This window comes from Mustela nivalis (assembly GCF_964662115.1).
Source record: "Mustela nivalis genome assembly, chromosome: 6".
Classification (NCBI taxonomy): domain Eukaryota; kingdom Metazoa; phylum Chordata; class Mammalia; order Carnivora; family Mustelidae; genus Mustela; species Mustela nivalis.
This window is the reverse complement of record NC_139025.1, coordinates 86,765,367-86,788,021: the sequence shown is the minus strand read 5'-3', so window position 1 is coordinate 86,788,021 and position 22,655 is coordinate 86,765,367. Positions and strand designations below refer to the sequence as shown.

Here is a 22,655-nt window from a genome sequence, read left to right as displayed (position 1 = left end):
GGGAAAAAACCACCTCCCAAGAGATTAATATCACTGAAAACAAATGCCCAGTGGCCCGGCCATTTGGTCACTGTCCACGTTCCCCAGTGGCATGTGAGTTTTTCGTCCAGACCTAAATTGGATGCTAATTTCCATGTCATCGTCAATCTTCAAAACTCTTCAGGCAATAGTTGGCGTTTTCTTTATGTTTGCTTGCCTTACTCTTTTAACTGACTCCTGTAATTTTCTTCCAGGAAAAAAAAAAAGGATAACAACAGAAGACTTGGAAAGATCACTTAATCTGGACTGCACATGTGAAGACTGTTGAGAAAATTTGAAAAATTATTATTTATAAATGGGTGGCTTGAAGTAGCATATTGAACCTCAGAAAAGTTAAATTCTGTAGGAGGAATGTGTTTAATCAACATCAGAGACAAAGTCCCTCAAAGAAATCCTGGAAACTCCATTGTCTCATAGCTTTGCAGTGTCATAGACTTCCTTCGTGACAGGGACCCCTGAAGGTCACTAAATTCCAGATTAACTACCATCCACGCCATTAGTGAAAACATCCAGGAGACATTTCTCAACCCATCTCTGTAACATTCCAACATATCACAATCTCCACTTTGAGGAAATCATTATTCCCAAAAATAGCAGCATTACTCCACATACTTTGTGAAAATAAATAGATCGACACCTTTACAATCTCAATAAAAAAAGCGAGGTACAGAATTAAAGCACATCCTATCCCTTTGCAAGCTAACTTGTCTGTACATTTTCCAGCCCTTGAACCACCTGTGAGGCTTACATACCTTACCCAGGTGCTCCCTGAGCCCTTCAGTTGCAGACAGAACAACTAAACATCTCACTCTACAAAAGATTTGGTTAGTGATGGGCTGAAGGATTCTTTCATACTTCCCGAAAGCCTGAGGTCAGATTTCCTCTAGTTCCATACCCTGCTCAAGAATCAAAGGGATTCTCCATTGCATACTTGGCTGGGAAAATCTGAAGTAATGGTGCATTTCTAAAGCATTTGGCAATCCCAACCTCAACCCAAGATGTAGCACGTCTCCCAGGAGCAGCAAAGTGTTACAGAAAAGTCAAGAGGATCAGGAAACCACCAGAATCAGGGACTCTGAGAGGAGCAGAGAGAAAAATAGAAACAGGTTTGGTCAATAAGCTGTGTTCAGAGTCTTCTCTGTCTTCCCTTCCTTCCTCTTCCCTTCACCTCCTGGGTCTCCCACCTCTCATGCTTTTTTTTTTTTTTAAATTTATTTTTATTTATTTTTATTTATTTTTTTTTAAAGATTTTATTTATTTATTTGACAGACAGAGATCACAAGTAGGCAGAGAGGCAGGCAGAGAGAGAGAGAGAGAGAGGGAAGCAGGCTTCCCGCCGAGCAGGGAGCCCGATGCGGGGCTCGATCCCAGGACCCCGAGATCATGACCCGAGCCGAAGGCAGCAGCCCAAACCACTGAGCCACCCAGGCATCCCATATTTATTTATTTATTTATTTATTTATTTATTTATTTAAGATAGAGAGCAAGAGAGAGAACACAAGCTGGTGGAAGGGCAAAGGGAAAGGGAGAAGCAGGCTTCCCACTGAGCAGAGAGCCCAATGGATACAGGGCTCCATCCCAGGACCCCAGGATCATGACCTGAGCTGAAGGCAGACAGCCAATGGACTGAGCCACCCAGGCACCCCTCATACCTTTTCTTAACAGATAGAATTGGAAAGTTCTTCTGTCGATTTTAATACTGAGACATCTTTGCAACCATATGCGATGAATCTCAAACAGCAGAATGCCACCAAGGGAAAGATTGAACTAGAGGTCGCGGCACCTGGGCTGTTTTCCCCGACTTCCACCACCGATAGGCTCTTGGACCTCATTCAAGTCATTTCCCTTCCTTGAATCAACTTCCTCTATTAACTGAGTGGTTGGACTAGATGATTATTTCTGGCTTAAAAAGTTCCAGGATTTGGGGCACCTGGGTGGCTCAGTGGGTTAAGCCTCTGCTTTCGGCTCAGGTCATGATCTCAGGGTCCTGGGATCCAGCCCCGCTTCGGGCTCTCTGCTCAGCGGTGAGCCTGCTTCCCCCTCTCTCTGTCTGCCTCTCTGCCTACTTGTGATATCTCTCTCTCTATCTCTCTCTCTCTCTCTCTGTCAAATGAATGAATAAAATCTTTAAAAAAAAAAAAAAAAAGTTCCAGGATTTTATTTTTGGAGGAATTTCAAGCACAGGGAGAGAAAGAAGCAAATGGAAGGCAGGAGGCTTTCTTTGGACGCATTACACTAAGACCAGTCAGTGACTCTCAGCCTCCTCCCCTTATCCCTAAGGCTGCCTTCAGATGTATGCCCTTCTTGTGAGGTGGCAAATGTAGAAAAGAAAAAGTTGACACACTGAAACCCAAATCAACCGTACCTATGAATGCTCCAGAAGGACACCGAGATGATAGAGCATAAAAGTTGAAAAGAGAATAAGTCAGAGGGTCTAGCATAACATGGGGACTACATATTTTCTAATAGGCATCTTTTAAGAGAGTAGAACGTGAAAGTTCTCACATACACAAGAAAATAATTATGTGAACTGATGGATGTGTTGATTAACTTGATGGAATGAACCCTTTCCCAATGGATGTGTATATCAAATCAGCACATTGAGCATATATTTTCTGTATCTGATCATTTTGTCAATTTACCTCAATAAAGCTGAAAAAAAAAAAAAAAAACTCATAGAGAAGACCGTGAAAGGGAAGTTGAAGAGGCTGCTCCAGCTTTTCACCATCGACTCAAGGAGTCCTGCACCCCCATCCAGAGGACCAATGGGTCTTTTCTCAAAGACAGCATGGCAGGGAGGGGTCTGTCATTAATCTCTGGTAAGAGGAATTCCCTCACTTTCCCTTCTTGCTAAATCTTTCTGCTTCCATCTCTGGACCCAAGCTGAGACCTCATCACCTCCTTTTTCCTTCTTCTTGCCCCATGTCCTCAATTTCCGAGCCAGTCCATTTCCCAACTCCTTCACTCACAGTCCACTACTCCTGTCTAGCCTTTCCTCTGTGAGTACCCTGGGCTACATCTCAGCAGTAGGTAGTGTTTGCTGCTGACAACGGCAAAAGGAGAGAAAGAATGGCACAACTTCTCCAGAAAGTGCTTGAATAATATATATGAAGAGTCTTTAGTATATTTTATCCTATGACCTCGTCTTCTTTCTCTTATCCTAAAGAAGTCAGAAGAGGTTCCAGGAAAGAATGAGTGAAAAGGCAATCCAGGGCAGATGAAAAAGAGCTGTAGGAGTTGTGATTTTGTGGCCCTGCATAATAGGAAACAGCAACAAATTGGCCTAAGTAATCAACACATATCCAGAGAAATCTGGAGGCAAGACCGCCTTCAGGTTGGGTAGATTTAGCAACTCCTGAAAATGTAGTCTAACTTTCCGGTTCTCTCCAGATCTCTGCTTTTCCTTCCTCAAAGTTGGTCTCTTGCTAAGTTTGGCTCCCCTAGTGGCCAATAGCGCTTCTCAGCATTCTTGTTCACGTCCAAATGGAGCCAGAGAGAGCCTGATTTCACTTGGCTTTTTCTTAAAAGTAAGAAAGATCTTTTCCCAGAAGCCTTCAGCAAAATTCTCATTGGCCAGAACTGGGTCACAAGGCAATGCCCAAATCAATCACTGTCTGGGAAGGGGATAATGGTAGTGGAGAAAGGAGTTACCCTGAAGCCAATCGCTCTACCCCTCCTTACTGAAATCAATTCCCAGAGGGTACTGCTTCAATCCTGTGGGGAGGGGCGCAATGTCTGGGAGTCAGGCACCTCGTGCAGCCCAAGGGCAAAGGCATAGCAACATGAAATGATATATAGCTGGTTGGGGAAATGGTGAGTCGCCCAATCCCTTGGCACCATAAATTCACTTGGGCACAAAGGGCCTTGGAAATTCAACTATTAGGGCCCTTTCCAAACCCCAGCCTTTGGGTCCTTACAATATAGTCCTTATACACAAGAAAATAAAATTTACTTTGAAAAACTAAATAATAAAGAATGTAAGGTGATGCGTTATGTGGCAGAGATCAGCCACATTTCAAAGTTTCACAGAAAGAAGAAACAGTGCAACATAAAGCCATTGGAATGTATCTCACGAAGGAGGCAGATTGGTGTTCCATTGAAGGATAAGAAAAATCGCCTAGTGACTTCCCTCTGGCTTAGCTCATCCAGGTAGCTAACCTGAAATAACTCTGAGCTATGAGCTACCGAAAAATATTCAGAGGGAATGAATTTGTGATGTCTTCACTGTAGAGATGCTATGATTTTAGTCTATTCTAGAATTCAATAATTTTTGGGTGCTGCTCACTGAAGAAATTTTTCACTGGGGAACATTTCCAATATGTTGGGGTTTTTTTTTAATCCCTACACAAAAACACAGCCCACCTTGCTGTTCTTTGCTAGATAAACAAAATTTTTTTTCTCAATTATCCTGCTCTCCTTAATCACATGTAATTTTTAAACTAGCTGTTACTGACAGTCCTTTCCTCCTATTTGCTGGCGGTGTTTTTAGGTCAATTCCACATCCGATTAAGGGAACTTGAAAAAAGGAAATCCTACAGCAAAAATGCCATATGCCTTCCAATTTAATTCTAAAGACATAATCCTCAAGGATAGCAACTTGGCAAAGAGAGAACTGAACCCTTTTCTGGAAGACCCATCACTCGGGTCCATGTCAGTTTATTGGCCTGAAATTCCAGCATTTGTAAATACATACCCAAGAGGGACGACATCCTTCCAATTAAAGGTGTAGGTTTTCTTTCCCCTTTTTTTCCATTGCAGCTTCTCTCAAAGCTTCCCGGAGGTATTTAGGTTTCTCGGGAATATTTTCATCACACATTGACCAGCAGGAATGTGGGTGAGTTTCTAACAGGGCCCAAACACCCCCTCCACTGGGACCTGTCCTTTCCACCAGAAAAACGAGAGTGCTGTGATTTGGGAAAGGGTATTTGTGTTTGAGCTAAATAACTCCTTACCTCTGTCAGCTTTCTTTGACAAGAGAGCTCTTCCCTGGTACTATACAGGTCACCTTCCCATCTGTAGAGCATGCCCAAGGATAAAGTTCTTCTCCTTGTTTTGTTAAAAGAAGCCAAGTTCCAAGAAAATCCAGAGGGATTCTCACAGTCCCTTAGTCACGGAAGCAGCTAGCCTGAAGGGACATTCCAGTGAATGTCTATCCTTGCCTATCTATCTCCCCAGGGGAGATGAGCTTTTTACAAAAGGAAAGATGTATCCTTTTTGTGGGCCTCTTGTGGCCCTCATATCCCCCGCTGATCTGTATAAAATTAGCAAGTGGGTGAGTAAGCAGGGGGCCATCAGCTGGCCAAGGCTCCAAACACTGCCTAAGTATTTGATATGATGAAGAATTAACAGCAAGTGAAAAGAAAAACTTGCCTTTCAAGGAGCACACAGGGTGCTAAGGAAAAAGGAGAGGGACATGCATGGCTGCTGACTCTGGAATCTTCAGATCTGTTTGGATGAGTCACCACCAATGACTTCTGCAATAGGAATCTGATTTGATTAATCATCCGAAAGAAACTTTTATTTCTGTCTCCCAACATGTGAAATCTATCTGGCCGTCAGGTTTAGTTACTACTTAAGCAACAAACCGACATGTGTCTTAGAAACATACTTGTCATCTTCCAGAAGTACTCGATGTATATTGAGTAACTAGCAAACATTCATGCTGTAATCCACACACACGTGCACCTTGTCACACAACACTCCCACACAGGAAAAGTGAAACTGCCCTTTGATGAACGCACACTGGTGGGTGTTTCCAGCGGTTAGGAGTCCTGCCAGGTGTGAGTCCTAAGAAGGAAGGTGAAGGAACCAGAGGGCTTTCCCCAGGCTGTGGCTGAGATCCTTATTTGGTAAAGCTACTACCTAGCCTTCTGCGTCTCAAGGCCAGCCTGATAGCGCAGGACCACAGCAGGGGAAGTGTGGCTGCTGACATCCCAGCCCTAAGAGATGAATGGAATTCCAGGCAGCTGGAGTCACGCTGGCTTGAGACACTGGTTTGGAGACCAGACTTCCAATGACAGAAGCATTAAGCCGCCGCGCTCATGGTAATTGGTGCACCCACAGAAATGTAACCCACACCTCGGTTTCAGGAGCTAAAAAATGAAAAGAACGTTGAGGGAGGAAAAAAAGGAAATAAAATGTTAGGTGGAGGATAATTTATTACTTTATGGGTCTGTTCTGTAAATAGCTTAAGACCCTAGAGCCAGATGGCTCCGCAAATCCTCCAACCAGGAGTCACGTTAAGAAGCACGAGTGGGCATAAAAACTGTTTTTCAAGACACAAGTTCGGTTTGGGCTCAAGGGAAGTAGATAGGGAGTACGTTTGTTTCCTTAACATGCCCGGCTAGAAAGAAGCGGTCTTCGCGGGTCCCCTTCACCACAATACATATACCGCCCCCAAGCGGCCAGCCGTGGAAGCGCGGTAGCCGGCCCACCGGCGACTTTCGCGTGGACTTGGGCGCCAGGCAGCTGCAGAAAGTGTGCCCCGACGGGCAGCGGGAACGCGGGCTCCGTTCACCGCCCGGATGGCCGATGCGGCCCCGCACTCAGCTCCTTTAGGGCTCGGGCGGAGGGCGGGCGCGTGGTCCCGCACCCCGTTGGATGGATGGAGGAAGGTCCCCAAACACCCCAGCGGGAACTTCTTTAACGATTGGTTCTCCCTCGGCCCCATTTACCCCGTCGGGCTTCTTTGGTCTTACAAACGGGCTCGGTCCCCAAGTGTCAGCCCTCGCCCAGGTATTCAAGGAGATGGGTTTGCCTGAAACCGCCCCCCCCCCCAAGAAGGGTCTGGGGCGGGGGGATGGGGGAGGGTGACTAAAGCCTTGTCGCCGCTCGGGTTGCTCACACGGGACTCCCGGAGCCAAGGTGCGGATGATGAGCGCGCCAAGTCTGCGTAGGCGGGCACCTATTTTTCAGAGACTTTCCACCACTCCTTGCCCCGACCCCCACCCCTCCGCTCTCTAGCCGGAAAGTTATGCGCCAGGCAGCGGGGGGGCGGAGAGAGGAACCCAGACCGCCCCCCGGCGCCGGCCGGGCCGCCTCCCATTGGCCAGAGGGATCCCCAGGAATGTGAGAGTGCCTTTAAAAGCGCGCCGCGCGGCGGCCTGGCCAGCCACTGCTTCCGAGCCGGCTGGGTAGTCCCGGGTCCCGCAAGCCTCCCCGCGCAGCCTCCGACTCCGGCCGCCGCCTCCTCGGGCGCTTTGCCCGCCCCGCGCCTCTCCCGGACTCGGACCCGGCGCTGCGCCCTCGCCACCACTCCGGGCCGCTGCACTCAGGTAAGGGCTCTCCGGGCGGCCGCTGAGGACCGATGCTGCCCTGGTCAGCCCCCTTGAACTCCGAGGCTTCAGCCCCGCGGGGACTTCGGACCTCCTAGTCTTCGCTTTCCTCCGCTGTCCCTCTCGTCGAAGGGCTCCAGAGCTATTCTCTCCGGCCTTGGGGTTCACAAGGCCAACTCGCCAGAACTCCCCAGGATTTTTTTTATTCTCCCAGGCCTCCCCCACACCTTTCTCTCGGGGGTCTAGAGGAAAGGCTCCACTTCCCCGTGCCTCCCTGTGCCCCCAAACTGTATCTCCTGCTGTTTACCTTCAGCTTCCCAAGGAAAAGTCCCCAGGTGGTTGGTCTTTGCCCCAAGGCCACCCCTGCAACTTTAAAACCACAGTCTTTCCCCGCCCCCCCCCCCCCCCCCGCTCTTTTTCTTCCTGATGCCCTGTCCAAAGTAAATACTGTCGTTCTCCAGTCCTGCAAATGTGGGGCCGAAGGGGGATGCCCCAGGTCTTCGTGCCCACCCTCCCTGCTTGGCTGCCTCTGACCCTGGGCTCTGTGTTTCCTGTTACAGGCTCCCTGCTGGGCACCAACAGCTCCACCATGGGGCTAGCCTGGGGACTCAGTGTCCTATTCCTGTTGCATTTATGTGGCTCCAGCCGCATTCCAGGTGAGTCTGTGTACTACCTTTTGAGAGCAGAGGTAAGATGAGGGGGAGCCGCTTTCGCCTAGTGTGCCTCCCTCCCATGCTCTCCTCTGCCAGCTGTTTCTCCCCAGAGCCCTGATGGAACATCAACAGGCAGGTTCCCTCTAACCCTGGGGTTTATTCAGTTCTTTCCGGGGTTGCTTAGAGTTTTCGCCCTGTCCTGTAGTCCCCATCCCTGGCCTCAGCCTACAAAGCTCACTGTGTGTCCTGCTCCTGTTGAACAGAGTCCGGGGGAGACAACAGCGTATTCGACATCTTTGAGCTCACCGGAGCTGCCCGTAAGGGCTCTGGGCGCCGACTGGTGAAGGGTCCCGACCCTTCCAGCCCAGCTTTCCGCATTGAGGATGCCAACCTGATCCCCGCCGTGCCCGATGACAAATTCCAAGACCTAGTGGATGCCGTGCGGGCAGAGAAAGGCTTCCTTCTCTTGGCCTCCCTGAGGCAGATGAAGAAGACCCGAGGCACACTGCTGGCCATAGAACGGAAAGATCGCTCCGGCCACGTCTTCAGTGTGGTCTCCAATGGCAAAGCGGGCACCCTGGACCTGAGCCTGACCGTGCAGGGCATGCAGCATGTGGTGTCGGTGGAGGAGGCGCTCCTGGCGACTGGCCAGTGGAAGAGCATCACCCTGTTCGTGCAGGAGGACCGGGCCCAGCTGTACATTGACTGTGAGAAGATGGAGAATGCAGAGCTAGATGTCCCCATCCAGAGCATCTTCACCAGGGACCTGGCCAGCGTGGCTAGACTCCGCATCGCGAAAGGAGGGGTCAATGACAACTTCCAGGTGAGGCATCTTCTCCAGTTCCTGGTCCATGGGCTCGGCTGTGTAGCAGCGGACTTGCCAGGAGACGCAGGGTTTCCAGTACAGAAGAGCTTGCTTGCCTGTGGCTTAAAGCAGTGGTTCTCCAACTTCAGGGAGCATCAGACTCCCCTGCAGGGCTTGAGAAAACACACAGAGTTTCAGAGTCAGGGTGTCTGGGATGGGGCCTGATGATTTGCATTTCTAACAAATTCCAGCTGAAGCTCCTGCTGGTGCTGGTGTTCTGGGGATGGAACTCTGAAAACCCGCTAAAGGAGACAAGAAATGGTTTTCCCATAACCACCTGTTCAAGCTTTAGAGACTCCGTATGCTCTCCTTAAGTAACTTGTTTCCAAGCGTTCTACCAATTGTAATGTAGCTTGAAATGGATCCTGTGAGCGGAATAAATACCATTTGGCTATCTGATTCTCCATGGGGATGGAGCAGGTCTCCGTAGGTGAAAATAGTGGGGGGTTTTGCTGCTGCAGCCTCTTCCTTGCTTAAACATCTAGGTTTTTGCAACTGTGGCTTTGAAACTCCCACGTCTAACTCTTAGACACTGGAGAGTGTCATTATATCCTCTGTTCTTAGTATCCGATTCCATTTCCTGTATACCCAAGTAGGCTGATAACAGATTTCTTTGTAAAGTACTGAAGACTTGGCAGGAGACCCAATTAAGATTGTGAAGTTGTTTGGCAGTTTACGTTGGTGTGTTATTTTGACATGGTGATCTTTAAAGGGAGCTCTTTCAAACTTCTAGAACCTCTATTGTGTGCTTTTCCTGGCATCAACCATCTCCCCCACCCATTTCCCCCCAGCATCCTCACCCCCCACCACCCTACAAGTAATGTGTGTCCTCTGCCCCCAGGGGGTGCTGCAGAACGTGAGGTTTGTCTTCGGAACCACACCAGAAGCCATCCTCAGGAACAAAGGCTGTTCCAGCTGTGAGTACACCCTTCTATATTCTGGGGGGCATTTGAGGACATTCAGGGGGCTCCACCCAAAACAAGCTGAGAAACTTAGGGAATGGTGGCCGTGCATAAATTGCCCCGGGTAACTTAGTTAAGAGGTGTATAAAAGTGACTTCAAAGGGGATCCACATATATGGATCCCCTGCCCCCGCCCCATGTCCTTCACCCCAGGTTTAAGGTCTTTCCAAATAGGATCTCCAGTGGCTGGCCGGTGAGAGCAGCTATGTGAAGATCTTCCATTACTTTTCTCATGGCATTCCGTTCTTTCTTGGCAGCCACCAATGTCCTTCTGACCCTCGACAACAATGTGGTTAACGGCTCCAGCCCTGCCATCCGCACTAACTACATTGGCCACAAGACGAAGGATCTGCAAGCCATCTGCGGCATCTCCTGTGATGAGCTGTCCAGCATGGTCCTGGAGTTGAGGGGACTGCGCACCATCGTCACCACACTCCAGGACAGCATCCGCAAAGTGGTCAGTGGCCTCCACTCACAGCCCCTAAGCACAAGCTCCTGAAGGTGTAGCACGGATGACACCCCCTTCTGCTTAAAATGACACTAATGACTTTTCTCCCCCTTCTAGACTGAAGAGAACAAAGAGTTGGCCATTGAGCTGAGGAGGCCTCCCCTCTGCTACCACAATGGAGTTCAGTACAGGAATAACGAGGAATGGACCGTGGATAGCTGTACGGAATGTCGCTGTCAGGTGAGGGATCATTCCAGAATGAAATAAAGGGTGGTGTGTTTGAAGCCAGTCTCTAGGGAAATACCCAGGTGGCCACACAAGCTCTTTCTACACTCCATTGTCTGAGACTGAAGTGGGTTTGTTTTTTTTCCCCCCAAGATGCAGTTGTGACCTCCCTAAAATCTTGAAACTCCCAGAAAGTTTTTCAAAGTCTTTATACCCCAGGCTCAGTATCTAAAAGAACAAATCTGCTAGGACATTTGAGTAATTTCCCTGCTTTTGTTCAAAGGCTAAGTGTTGAATGTCTGGTAAATAAAACCTGGTCGGAACATTCCTTTTATTTTCCCAACCCTGACTTTGTATTCAGCAATGACACTGAGATTCCCTTAATACAGTACTGATTGTTCAAGTCGCTCAGGCCGACACTGTGAAGACGTAACTGTCTACTTAGCTCAAAATGGCACTGCGGGCAGTGTGCATATCGGTGACTCTCCCCAAAACCAGTGCCAGGCAATGTGGGACAATTCGCCTGATGTGCTGAGCAAAGTCTGCTTCAATTAAAAAAAAAAACCTGTGTTGCTAGATTTAGGAGCTCCCTTGATTTTCATTCTTCTCAATATAAAATCAGATCTACACATGAAGGTAGAAAATGCTCACTGATCTTGATTGACTCTATAAAGAGAAAATTTTCAAGTTTAAAAGTCCTGGCTGGGTTTGGAGTACATTGTCAGACACCCATTAAAAGGTTAGAGTCAAGCTCTTTGGTGGTTCTGTTTGGAAAAGTTCTACATGCTGTCCCTTCCCCCACTTAGTATCAATTAAAAAAAAACTCTCTGAGGTACTAAAACTGTCTTCAAAATACAGTGACTGCAAATAAGACAGATCTATTAAACTCCTTCCACTGGAGCATTTACAGCCCTGACCACGTTTCGTCTTATAATGTTACAGTACATGAACTTCTGCTTCCAATATGCCCCATAACCCATGTCTCCCTCTTGCCCTGCAGAACTCCGTTACCATCTGTAAGAAAGTGTCCTGCCCCATCATGCCTTGCTCCAATGCCACAGTCCCTGATGGAGAATGCTGCCCACGGTGCTGGCGTAAGTTTGTAAAACCACATAACCGTTCTTGAGTGACAAGGCCTATTCTCCGTATCCACGGGGCCCTGGAACCCCGCCCCCATTTCCACTGTGTGTTTCAACTCCCTGTTTCCTGCTGCGGCGTCTGGTTAACTGATGGCCTGGCTGCTCTCTAGGAAGTAATGATCTCGGCCCAGCTTACTAATTTCAACCTGATGCGTGGAGGAAAGGGGAGACGAATGTGTAGCGGCACTAGCTCTAAACAGACTGCTTCTAGAATCTGACACTGTGGCCCACAGTGAAGAAAAATGGGCTCACCAGATAAAATGGCCGGTCTGTGGTGCAAAAACTGAACTTAATTGGGGCCTGAAGTTTTACCCATTTTATCTGCTGGAGTAGGAGGCCTAAGAATAATAGCAGTTCTAGTTTCCGGCCACGGGGCATAAATAAGGCCCTAGATTGTTCCGTAGCACCCTATCCCCTGGTTGGTGTTGCCAGTGTAAAGTAATCACTCTGCTCAGACAATATTGAGTGTAGTACGGACAAGTCATAAAGTGATTCAGCACAATAAAGACAAGACATGAAGCAGGAACATAGCACTCCCCATACACCTCCACATAGCCCCACCCCTGCCCACAGCTGGTCACAGCTCAGAATAAGCAGTCTCATCCAGCAACCATGTTCGTGCGACTGGTGCTGTGATGATCACGGGCACAGCTGCTTCTGTTCAGCTATCCCCTTTAGGTGTGGGCTGGGGGGAGCAAAGACAGCTGGAGAGCAGTGGAGTCCTGACCTTGAATCCGGGATTGCTAGGAAAACTTCTAGCTGCCGGCAAGAGCAACAAGTTCTCTGCCTTGTGTCTGATACAGCGACATGTGACTGTATCCTGGGGCCTGGGTGGATGGTCTACAAGCCCATTCTCTGGTGAAAATACATGCAGAGAAGGCCCCACATGCTAGGGTAAGAGGAGCTGTGCAGTGATTTATTTAACTTCATGACTGAGTAGGAGGCAGAGCCAACAGCGGAAAAGCTGCCTTCAAGTTCATCTGCCAAACACATGGTCTGTGGCTCCCCTGACAATCCAAATTGACTCCTGTGAGCCTACACATCTAGTACTCTTGGAAATGCAAATCAAGATATCCACATCAGGAAAGGGAAATGCACTTAAGAATGCTGAGAAAGGAGGCCCCATGGGTAGACTAACATGTGCTGGGAGAAGGTGGGGCAGTGCTGAGCCTTCCCTTACCCCAGTGCTATACATGTAATGACAGGGGATAGACCCTCTGGCTGTTGGCCTAAGAAATATTGGCTTTTTGCCTTCTGGCAAAGGAAAAAGGTCCCAAAGAGTGTGAGCTACAGACTAGCACGTCCTTGGTGATCACGTACCAAATGACCCTGCCTCCTCTGCAGCCAGCGACTCTGCGGATGACGGCTGGTCCCCGTGGTCTGAGTGGACCTCCTGCTCGGCGACCTGTGGCAATGGAATCCAGCAGCGCGGTCGCTCTTGTGACAGTCTCAACAACCGGTGCGAGGGTTCCTCCGTCCAGACGCGGACCTGTCACATTCAGGAGTGCGATAAGAGATGTGAGCATCTTGGCCACTTGACAGTGAAGAGCACAGGGTTGGCATAAAGGTTAAGGGTACAGTTCCTCAACTGTCTGCATCCCAACCCCAATTCTGCTCACCTTTGCACCCTTGAGCACAACTTCCCTCTCTGAGGCTCTTTCCCCAAATGCAAACTGGGAGGGAATCATAGCTCTTGATGGGTTATTGTGGAGTTATTGAAAGGATTTCATTTAGGTAATGAATTCAAAGCAGTTAGTGTGGAGCTTGACACTCGATGGGCACCCTATAACCATCAGCTGTGTATTTTAGTTAAACAGGATGGTGGCTGGAGCCACTGGTCTCCATGGTCATCTTGTTCCGTGACCTGTGGTGATGGTGTGATCACAAGAATTCGACTCTGCAATTCTCCGAGCCCCCAGATGAACGGGAAACCATGTGAAGGCGAAGCCCGGGAGACCAAAGCCTGCAAAAAAGATGCCTGCCCCAGTAAGTGCGTGTGTGCTGTGCAGCTGAGGGCTGAGCGCTGGCTCAGTGCGGCGGGATGCCTGGCATCTGTGGCCTCCAGTTCTGTGGGTCACAGAGTGGGGGCGGGGGAGGTAAAGGTTACTCCCTAGGGAACAAGTAGAAGCAAAGTCCTGCATGCTCAGCAGCTTCTTTTAATAAGAAACAGAAAACCATTTCAAACTCTCTTCCCGAACATTCTGTCCATGTATCAGAGGAGCAGAAGTTCACTTGAACAAATGATAGGTGAGGTATTTGGAAATTGACCTTAACTTGGGCCTGTGGTTCCCTTCCCTTCTTTGCAGTCAATGGAGGCTGGGGTCCCTGGTCACTGTGGGACATCTGTTCTGTCACCTGTGGAGGAGGGGTACAGAAACGTAGCCGGCTCTGCAACAGCCCCACACCCCAGTTTGGAGGCAAGGACTGTGTCGGGGATGCAACGGAAAAGCAGATCTGCAACAAGCAGGACTGTCCAATTGGTGAGTCATGCAGCCCAGGATGAGAGCACCCTTAAGAGTTTGGGTTTCTTTGTTGTTGTTTCACTGAAATCCATGGTCAGCATTTGGGTTGGCGGGTGGTTTGGCTTTGAATGGTCCTGCGTGTTCGGACCGTACTGTCCATCAGGCATTTCCACGTGAATGGTTATGTATACCCCATGATATTTATGACCCTCTGATCTTGTGAGGAGCATGCCAATGACAGCTGCTCAGACTGACCATTGGCCTGTCTCCCTGATCTCAGACGGATGCCTGTCCAATCCCTGCTTTGCTGGGGTCAAGTGTACGAGTTACCCCGATGGCAGCTGGAAATGCGGTGCCTGCCCCCCGGGCTATGGTGGAAATGGCATCCAGTGCCAAGATGTCGATGAGGTAAGGACCGTGCTGGTGGTGTTACTGGGTCCCAGGGTAACGGTTCAACTTGTCCCAGCCCCTTCCCAGGGTGGCACTCCTGACCCAGGAGGCACACTGTTGTTTCTCCCACAGTGCAAAGAAGTACCTGACGCCTGCTTCCACCACAACGGTGAGCACCGGTGTGAGAACACGGACCCCGGCTACAACTGCCTGCCCTGCCCGCCGCGCTTCACAGGCCCGCAGCCCTTCGGCCGGGGTGTGGAGCACGCCACCGCCAACAAACAGGTAGATGGGACTGGACTCCCCAATTGGAGTGGGCAGGCAGGGGGAGCCAGCAAAGGGAGGCTGTCCTTTCACAGCCTTCCCCAAAAACTGGGAGAGGGTTGAACATACAGCCTTGGGGCAAGACAGTCCACTGAAAACCCAGCAGGGGAAAAACAGCCTCTCACAATAGGAAATGCTGCTCTGGACTCCGTGGTGAGCCAATGGGCACGTACATCTCCAGGGGGGCGGGGGTGGAGGAGGAGTACCCCACACTCCTTCTCCTCATGGAGCCTCTATCTCTGGGGAGACCAGAAGGATGCGGGGTCTCACGAAGGCTCTGCATTCACTTGGGGACACTGTGCCCACAGGTGTGCAAGCCGCGCAACCCCTGCACAGACGGGACGCATGACTGCAACAAGAACGCCAAGTGCAGCTACCTGGGCCACTACAGCGACCCCATGTACCGCTGTGAGTGCAAGCCCGGCTACGCGGGCAACGGCATCATCTGCGGGGAAGACACGGACCTGGACGGATGGCCCAACGAAGACCTGGTGTGCGTGGCCAATGCCACCTACCACTGCAAAAAGGTAGCGCCCACTTTCCCGCGTGCTCACAAAAGCAAGCATGTCCTCCTGACCCAGGGAGGAGGCTGAACAATCTTTAATGCTTAACGTTTGAACATGAAAGTGAAAGATGAAATCACACAAAGGCAGAATGGCATAAAGTGTTCACATTAAATCCCCTGGTGCCATGAACATGAAGAGGGTGGGCCCTTTTGGCTGGTGCAGTCCAGAGTGGATTCTTTTCTCCAGAAAAATGTTCACGACTCTCCCAAACACCAGCAGGGCAGGGCTGGTGCTCCCAGCATGGATTAAGCACGGGGCACTTAGACAAATGACATACCCCCAAGAAAATGCTTAGATGATCTTCCCATTAGAGACAACAAGATGGCATCAGGGAGCACAGCAGATCTGGTCCGTGTGAGGGTTCTGGGGGCCCTGCCCCGGGCTCAGGCTGAGCGAAGGACACATGGACCAAGCCCTCCATGTGAGTCTTCTCTTTCCAGGATAACTGCCCCAACCTGCCCAACTCCGGGCAGGAGGACTATGACAAGGATGGAATCGGTGACGCCTGTGATGACGATGATGATAATGATAAAATCCCAGATGACAGGGTAAGGATGTGGCCCAGGCCTCCTCCATCCCCCTTCTCCACATAGTAGCAGCCTCTGGGACTCCCATGCAGAGTCACTCGGGGGCACTCCGAACACCTAGATGTTGCCAAGAAATTTAAAATGAGGGGTTTGGTTTTTCATCATCACCTTCCCCCTGCCCCACCTCCAGTTTGAGCAAGACAGACACTAAGACCATGGCTCTCTGGACTGAGATTATAAATGACAGTCAGTTGCCCAGATCTGTTTCACATTCTTACCTAAATGACATTAAGATTTCTATCTGACGTACTGGGAACCGGGGTGGTGTCCTTAGATTTACATTTTACTGACTTGTAACCCACAGCGATCCATTTTTCATTCATCAGGCCCTGCCTTTTAACCTCCTAGGGAAGGAGTAAATAGAAAATGTCCCACGTGGTTGCAGTTTGATGTAACAGACCACCACGGGATTGGCCTTGTTGCGTGGACAGTGTCGTAAAATGCTCCATTCTTTTGCAGGACAACTGCCCATTCCACTACAACCCGGCCCAGTATGACTATGACCGAGATGATGTGGGAGACCGCTGTGACAACTGCCCCTACAACCACAACCCAGACCAGGCCGACACAGACAACAACGGGGAGGGAGACGCCTGTGCTGCAGACATCGATGGGGACGGTAAGGCACTCCCTGATGGCAGCAGGTCTGTAGGCAGTGGGGACCACTCTCACCTGAGTTCTCTCCAGCCTTGGCTCTTGGGTGTGCAGTTGGTTGAACCCCGGCAGCTGGACACTCCAGCCCTGACCGGTTCCCTGTGCTCTGCAGGTATCCTCAATGAACGAGACAACTGCCAATACGTCTACAACGTGGACCAGAGGGACACCGATATGGATGGGGTCGGAGATCAGTGTGACAACTGCCCTCTGGAACACAATCCAGATCAGGTAGGTGGGCTCCGTGGGGGACCCTCCAGTAGAGTACTGGAATAGCTTTAGCTGGGCCCTTACTTTAAAAAAAAAAAAAAAAAAAGTTAGAGTTCAAACTTTTCCATGACCATGGCTCTCAGAGGTCTCAAAGCCAACTGGCACATTTGCACGACAGCACCTGTAGATCCTTAGTGTGACCATCTGATAATTTCACTCTTCTCTATCAGGCCTTACCTACTCTGCATGTCTAACAAATTATAAAAGGAAGAAATCTAGTAACTCTACTCATATTAATCATTTCTAACACTATAATGATATAATCTGACTATAAGAAAACCTCAAGCTAAAAACACTTCCAGAAGCTAGAGAAATTCCTGTTTCTAAATTGGCATTGCAAACAGATTATTCTCTACTTGTGTGAAGGAGTGCTACAGGTAGATCTTAGCCAGAGCGGGTTCCATGTCTCCCAAGTATTTCTTTTTACGTGTAACTGGCCATCATATTCTAGCAATGTAAGTTAAGGCCGGTCTTTTTTTTTTTTTTTTAAATGCTTCACTATAGAAATTTGGAAACCAGCTGAGCTAATGGCCTCGGTTTTGAGTTTGAGTCTTACCATAAACTCCTTTCATATCATTTAATCTCCCTGGAAGAGTTTTTTGTTCCTCAGATTGTAATATTTATAAACATTCAGGCATTATGGAAATCTTACTCACAAGAAAAATTCCAGTCTCTGTGTCCCTTAGCATCCTGTATATCCTGAAGAATATAAAAAAGTACTGAGAAATATAGTTTCAGAGAAACTTACAAGTTTATCTTTACCTGAATCAACAAATCAACTTTATAGATCTATAAAACCAAATACAAAAAAAAAAAAATTTTAAATAAAAAGTCTTAATCCCTACCAGGCACATTACCCAGTACACACAAAAAGCTGTGCCCTGTTCCCATGATTTAATGACCTGAGTAGAAGCATGTCAACAACTTTATAATTGAAATCTTCAATGGAAAATAAGAGTGACCCAAAGAATTTCATCTAATGTTGAGAAATAAGCAGTTAACAGACTGAAATCTTAATGTTTTAGTCCAATAAAGTGAGGTACCTTAGTAATTTTACTTAGAAAGTTTTATATTTAAAAACTCTGAATAGCTCTTAAAATTCATATGAAAACAAGGATCAAGAAAATTAAGATTTTACTTATTCTGAGTGAGGTGGCAGAGGGGCAGAAGGAAGAAGGAGAGGAAAAGGGAAAGAATCCCACACAGACTCCACACTGAGCGTGGAGCCCAACACAGGCTCAGTCCCAGGACCCAGAGATCATGACCAGATGCCCACTAAGCCACCCAGGCACCCCAAGGATCAAGAAAATTTTACTACTGTTATGTTTTGGCAATAGCTTATAGACTTGAAAACCCACTGGCCATATCAAACATGGGAGAATCTTCCATTAAGTGCTCTTTAACGTTAATGACAAACACTTCAACTTACCTTCCCTTTCTGTCTCTTTCAGCTCGACTCTGACTCAGACCGCATTGGAGATACCTGTGACAACAATCAGGATATTGATGAAGATGGCCACCAGAACAACCTGGATAACTGTCCCTATGTGCCCAATGCCAACCAGGCTGACCACGACAAAGATGGCAAGGGAGATGCCTGTGACCATGACGATGACAATGATGGCATTCCTGATGATAGGGACAACTGCAGACTCGTGCCCAATCCTGACCAGAAGGATTCAGACGGTGAGACAGCAGAGCCCCTTTTTAAGAGATTAACACCATGGCTCTCTGGATTGAGAATATAAAAGCAAAGTTAAGTGCATTTGAGAGGAAGAACAGATGAGATGCCAATTTAGATAAGATACTGAATCTCTGAGACTAGTCCTATTTTAGAATTTCACTGAACTCTTGCCTTTTTTACCTTAGGTGATGGTCGAGGTGATGCTTGCAAAGATGATTTTGACCATGACAGTGTGCCAGACATTGATGACATCTGTCCTGAAAACATTGACATCAGTGAGACTGATTTCCGCCGATTCCAGATGATTCCTCTAGATCCCAAAGGGACGTCCCAGAATGACCCGAACTGGGTTGTACGCCATCAGGGTAAAGAACTGGTCCAGACTGTCAACTGTGATCCTGGACTCGCTGTAGGTGAGTAGTGAGTTCTCCATACAAAAAGCTAGCATGCATACGGCAAAGAAGCAAATCTAAAACATGGTGCTTACATGTATCCCTGAGGATATCTGGGAATATAACAGAAGCTTCTGAAGGCTGCAGCTTTTCACCTGGGTCTGGCCTCCTTTTCCTAGGTTATGATGAGTTTAATGCTGTGGACTTCAGTGGCACCTTCTTCATCAACACGGAAAGGGATGATGACTACGCTGGGTTTGTGTTCGGCTATCAGTCTAGCAGTCGCTTTTATGTCGTGATGTGGAAGCAAGTCACCCAGTCCTACTGGGACACCAACCCCACTAGGGCTCAGGGATACTCAGGCCTTTCCGTGAAAGTTGTTAACTCTACCACCGGGCCGGGCGAGCACCTGCGGAACGCCCTGTGGCACACGGGAAACACCCCGGGCCAGGTAAGAACAAGGCCCTGAAGAAGGGAGAGTGGATGGGCGCTTGACTAGCACTCGGGATGCTGTGCTTGGGCCAACACTCTCAATGTGGGGGGTAGGGGGGTTCTTGGATAGCAAGTTCCCAGCACCACCAACTACAGCATTAAGTTCTGCTTAGTAAAAACCTAATAGCATATGAGAAGGGAGCTCACTCTAACTAGGATTTGTCTTCAAATCCAAACACCTTTTCATCCCCTTCAAACAAAACTTTCCTTCTCTTTCTGCTTTACACAGACATTCAAGGGCACATATCAAATGAAAGCCCTTGGAAAAATCAACATTGCAGCCCTCTAATTTAGGTCCACTTGGTACCTTTCACATATTTCTTCTAGAACAAAATCTGTATCTCGGTGGAGCCGTGTTTCAACCTTTTCTTTTCCTTCAGGTGCGTACTCTGTGGCATGACCCTCGTCACATAGGCTGGAAAGATTTCACTGCCTACAGATGGCGTCTCAGCCACCGGCCCAAGACGGGTTTCATTAGGTAAAGATGGCACTGACGATATTCTATCCAGTCACACCAATGGGGAAGGAGGAGGAAATCAAGAAGTAGGGGTGTCACTCAAGAGCTTTTCTTTTTCTTTCAGAGTGGTGATGTATGAAGGGAAGAAAATCATGGCTGACTCGGGACCCATCTATGACAAAACATATGCTGGTGGTAGGCTAGGGTTGTTTGTCTTCTCTCAAGAAATGGTGTTCTTCTCTGACCTGAAATATGAATGCAGAGGTAGGAGCAACATTACTGTGAATGTAATTCATTCATTAATAATAATAATAATAATAATAATGTAATTGAATTAGAGATGCAACTGACATAGTTAATTCAGACTAAGATTGAGAGTGCCAATTATGGAAGCATCCGTTTTAGAAGACAGTTTTAGAGAAGGGCTATGGATACTTTGCTGTGGAAGACCATGATAAGACCAAGGCCTTAACTGTGGCCAATCCTAAATTATGCTTTGGTTACTATAAAAGTAGAGCTCTACTAAGGCTAATTTATTAACTGACAAAGCTAGTACCTTCATGAATTAATTGGGTTATATATTTGTTTACTTAACAGATTCTTAATCATCAAACTGTTGATCAAAAGACTCATCCTAACTAATGCTGGTGTTGCACCTTCTGGAATCACGGGCTTAAGAAAAACCCCCAGGATCCCTCCTCCCTGCCTATTCTCTGCTTGCTTATCATTGTGGACTCCTACAATATGGGACCTGCCTCGAGAAGATGCCATTTTCCCAATCAGACTCAGCATGCAGCCTCTGAATGCGAAGAGAATCGTCCAAGAACATACACAGTTATTGGTCTGCTTTTCACAAAGCAAACGCACCCACATGCTTCAGCTGGCAGGTGGCCACTCCCCTCATCTTCTGTCAGAGTAGAGTACTATCGGGAAGCCAGCTCGGAGCAGTGGACTCCAAAGCACTTCCAGGCAATGTGAGAGGAGGGAGGACTCACTAGAATTGGCCAACCACCAGGTTTGACAGACTCTCTTGGAACTAGGGGGATCAGGGGCCAAAGCCCTAAGGGGAGGGCGCATTCCCCGAGAGATGATTGTATGAAGACAAGATGGAGGAGCAGTTACATGTTCGGTACTAAGTCATCTTCAGGGGATTGGAAGACTCTTGCTGGATTTCATGATGCTGACCAGCGTTAGCTGATTAACCCACGTATGCAGGCACTTAAGAGAAGCAGGGAAGGGTGGGAAAGACTGGCCTCTGGACTTCCCTCCCACCCCTGGGATCCCCACCCCTCACCTCTCACCCATAGTCACCATAATAGGGAGCGAGAATTAAGCCGGTGGAAGGCTCTGCCAGCTGCCCCCGCCTGCTTACCATGAAAATGTTGGTTTTATTCCACACGTAGCTTGTGCAGATGCAGCAGGAAAATCAGAAAACCTACCATCTCAGTGAGTACCAGGCTGCCTCCAAAGGGATGGGCAGCCGTGCTCGTATTTTTATGGTTAGAAAGGCACAAAATTATCAACTAAAACATTCCTTGTCTTTCTTTTTCCTAAATCTCATGGAGTTTTCCAACTCTTTTAGACTGTAGTTTTTGGTTTTTTTGGTTTTGTTTTTGTTTTTTTACAAACACTTTACAATGTAAGATATTTATTTTTTACTTGCTCTGGAGGATCTGTCTGAAAGACTATTCATGGAACAGGAAGAAGCGTAAGGACTATCCATATCAGCTTTGTTAGGAGTCTTCATGACTGTAAGATTGTAAATACAGATTATTTATTAACTCTGTTCTACCTGGAATCTAGGTTTCGTATGGAAAGTGTCTGACAGCAGGTAGTGGAGACTTATCAGCAAATCTCTCAAGAACGGCACAAGGAACATCAGAGCTAGCGGCTTTTCACTTTGTGCTCAGAGTGAATGATTTGGGATCTTTTTTTGTCTTTTCAAGTGGAATTAGTTGTCCATTTGCTAGTGTCTTTAAATTTCAAAGAAAAGCCAGGAGGCCTTTCAAACTGTCTGTACCCCATCCCTTGTGCCTATTTCCAGGGAGAAGAAAAGCATCTACACTTTTTCGTTTTTTTCCAAAAGAGAAAAAAAAATAACAAAGGTGAAACTTTTATACAAATATTACCTCATTTGTTGTGTGACTGAGTAAAGAATTTTTGGATCAAGCAGAAAGAGTTTAAGTGTCTTACAAACTTAAAGCTACTGTAGTACCTTTAAAAAAAAAAAAGTCAATGTTGTACATAGTATAAAAATTCTTTGCAGAAAAGTATTCCCAATAAGGAAATAGCATGGAAATGTTAAATACATTTCTGAAAGTTATGGGTTTTTTTTCTATCTTATATACCATTGCTTTATTTTTATAAATTATTTTCTCATTGCCCTTGGAATAGATCTCAGATTGTGTAGATATGCTATTTAAATAATTTATCAGGAAATACTGCCTGTAGAGTTAGTATTTCTATTTTTATAAAACGTTTGCACACTGAATTGAAGAATTGTTGGGATTTTTGTTTTGTTTTTGATTTGTTTTTTGCTTGTTACCCCGCCTCCCAGTTTTGACTATTTGCCAATACCTTTTTCTAGGAATGTGCTTTTTTTGTACACATTTTTATCCATTTTACATTCTACAGCAGTGTAAGTTGTATATTACTGTTTCTTATGTACAAGGAACAACAATAAATCATACAGAAATTTATATTTATACTTACTGTATCCATGTTTATTTGTTCTCTGCTGGCTTTGTTAGGAGGTGGGGGTAAATTCCATTC

General features: G+C 47.5%; 2 protein-coding genes and 1 long non-coding RNA gene across 6 annotated transcripts in view; 1 reads left to right on the top strand and 2 right to left on the bottom strand.

Moving 5' to 3' along the window:
- Positions 1-13,012, bottom strand: part of LOC309867162 — a 21,973-nt gene extending 8,961 nt beyond the window's left edge. Inside the window, exon 1 of the long non-coding RNA XR_014313008.1 lies at positions 12,926-13,012. This is a non-coding gene — a long non-coding RNA (uncharacterized lncRNA). The remainder of the gene's footprint in view (positions 1-12,925) is intronic.
- On the top strand, positions 6,490-22,590 carry THBS1 (thrombospondin 1). The gene is made up of 22 exons (XM_082735559.1): positions 6,490-7,313; positions 7,874-7,969; positions 8,230-8,789; positions 9,673-9,748; positions 10,051-10,250; positions 10,359-10,481; positions 11,467-11,560; positions 12,950-13,123; positions 13,415-13,591; positions 13,912-14,085; positions 14,348-14,475; positions 14,590-14,742; positions 15,090-15,308; positions 15,788-15,895; positions 16,394-16,553; positions 16,701-16,819; positions 18,310-18,544; positions 18,728-18,955; positions 19,114-19,385; positions 19,807-19,904; positions 20,008-20,147; positions 20,481-22,590. The coding sequence occupies exons 2-22, from the start codon at positions 7,903-7,905 to the stop codon at positions 20,486-20,488; spliced, it is 3,513 nt and encodes a 1,170-aa protein (XP_082591685.1). The 5' UTR covers positions 6,490-7,313; positions 7,874-7,902; the 3' UTR covers positions 20,489-22,590.
- Positions 22,211-22,655, bottom strand: part of FSIP1 (fibrous sheath interacting protein 1) — a 188,261-nt gene continuing 187,816 nt past the window's right edge. For all 4 annotated transcript variants that reach the window (XR_014312991.1, XR_014312992.1, XR_014312993.1 and 1 more), the window contains one exon: positions 22,211-22,655. The gene's annotated coding sequence lies outside the window, so the exon portion shown is untranslated.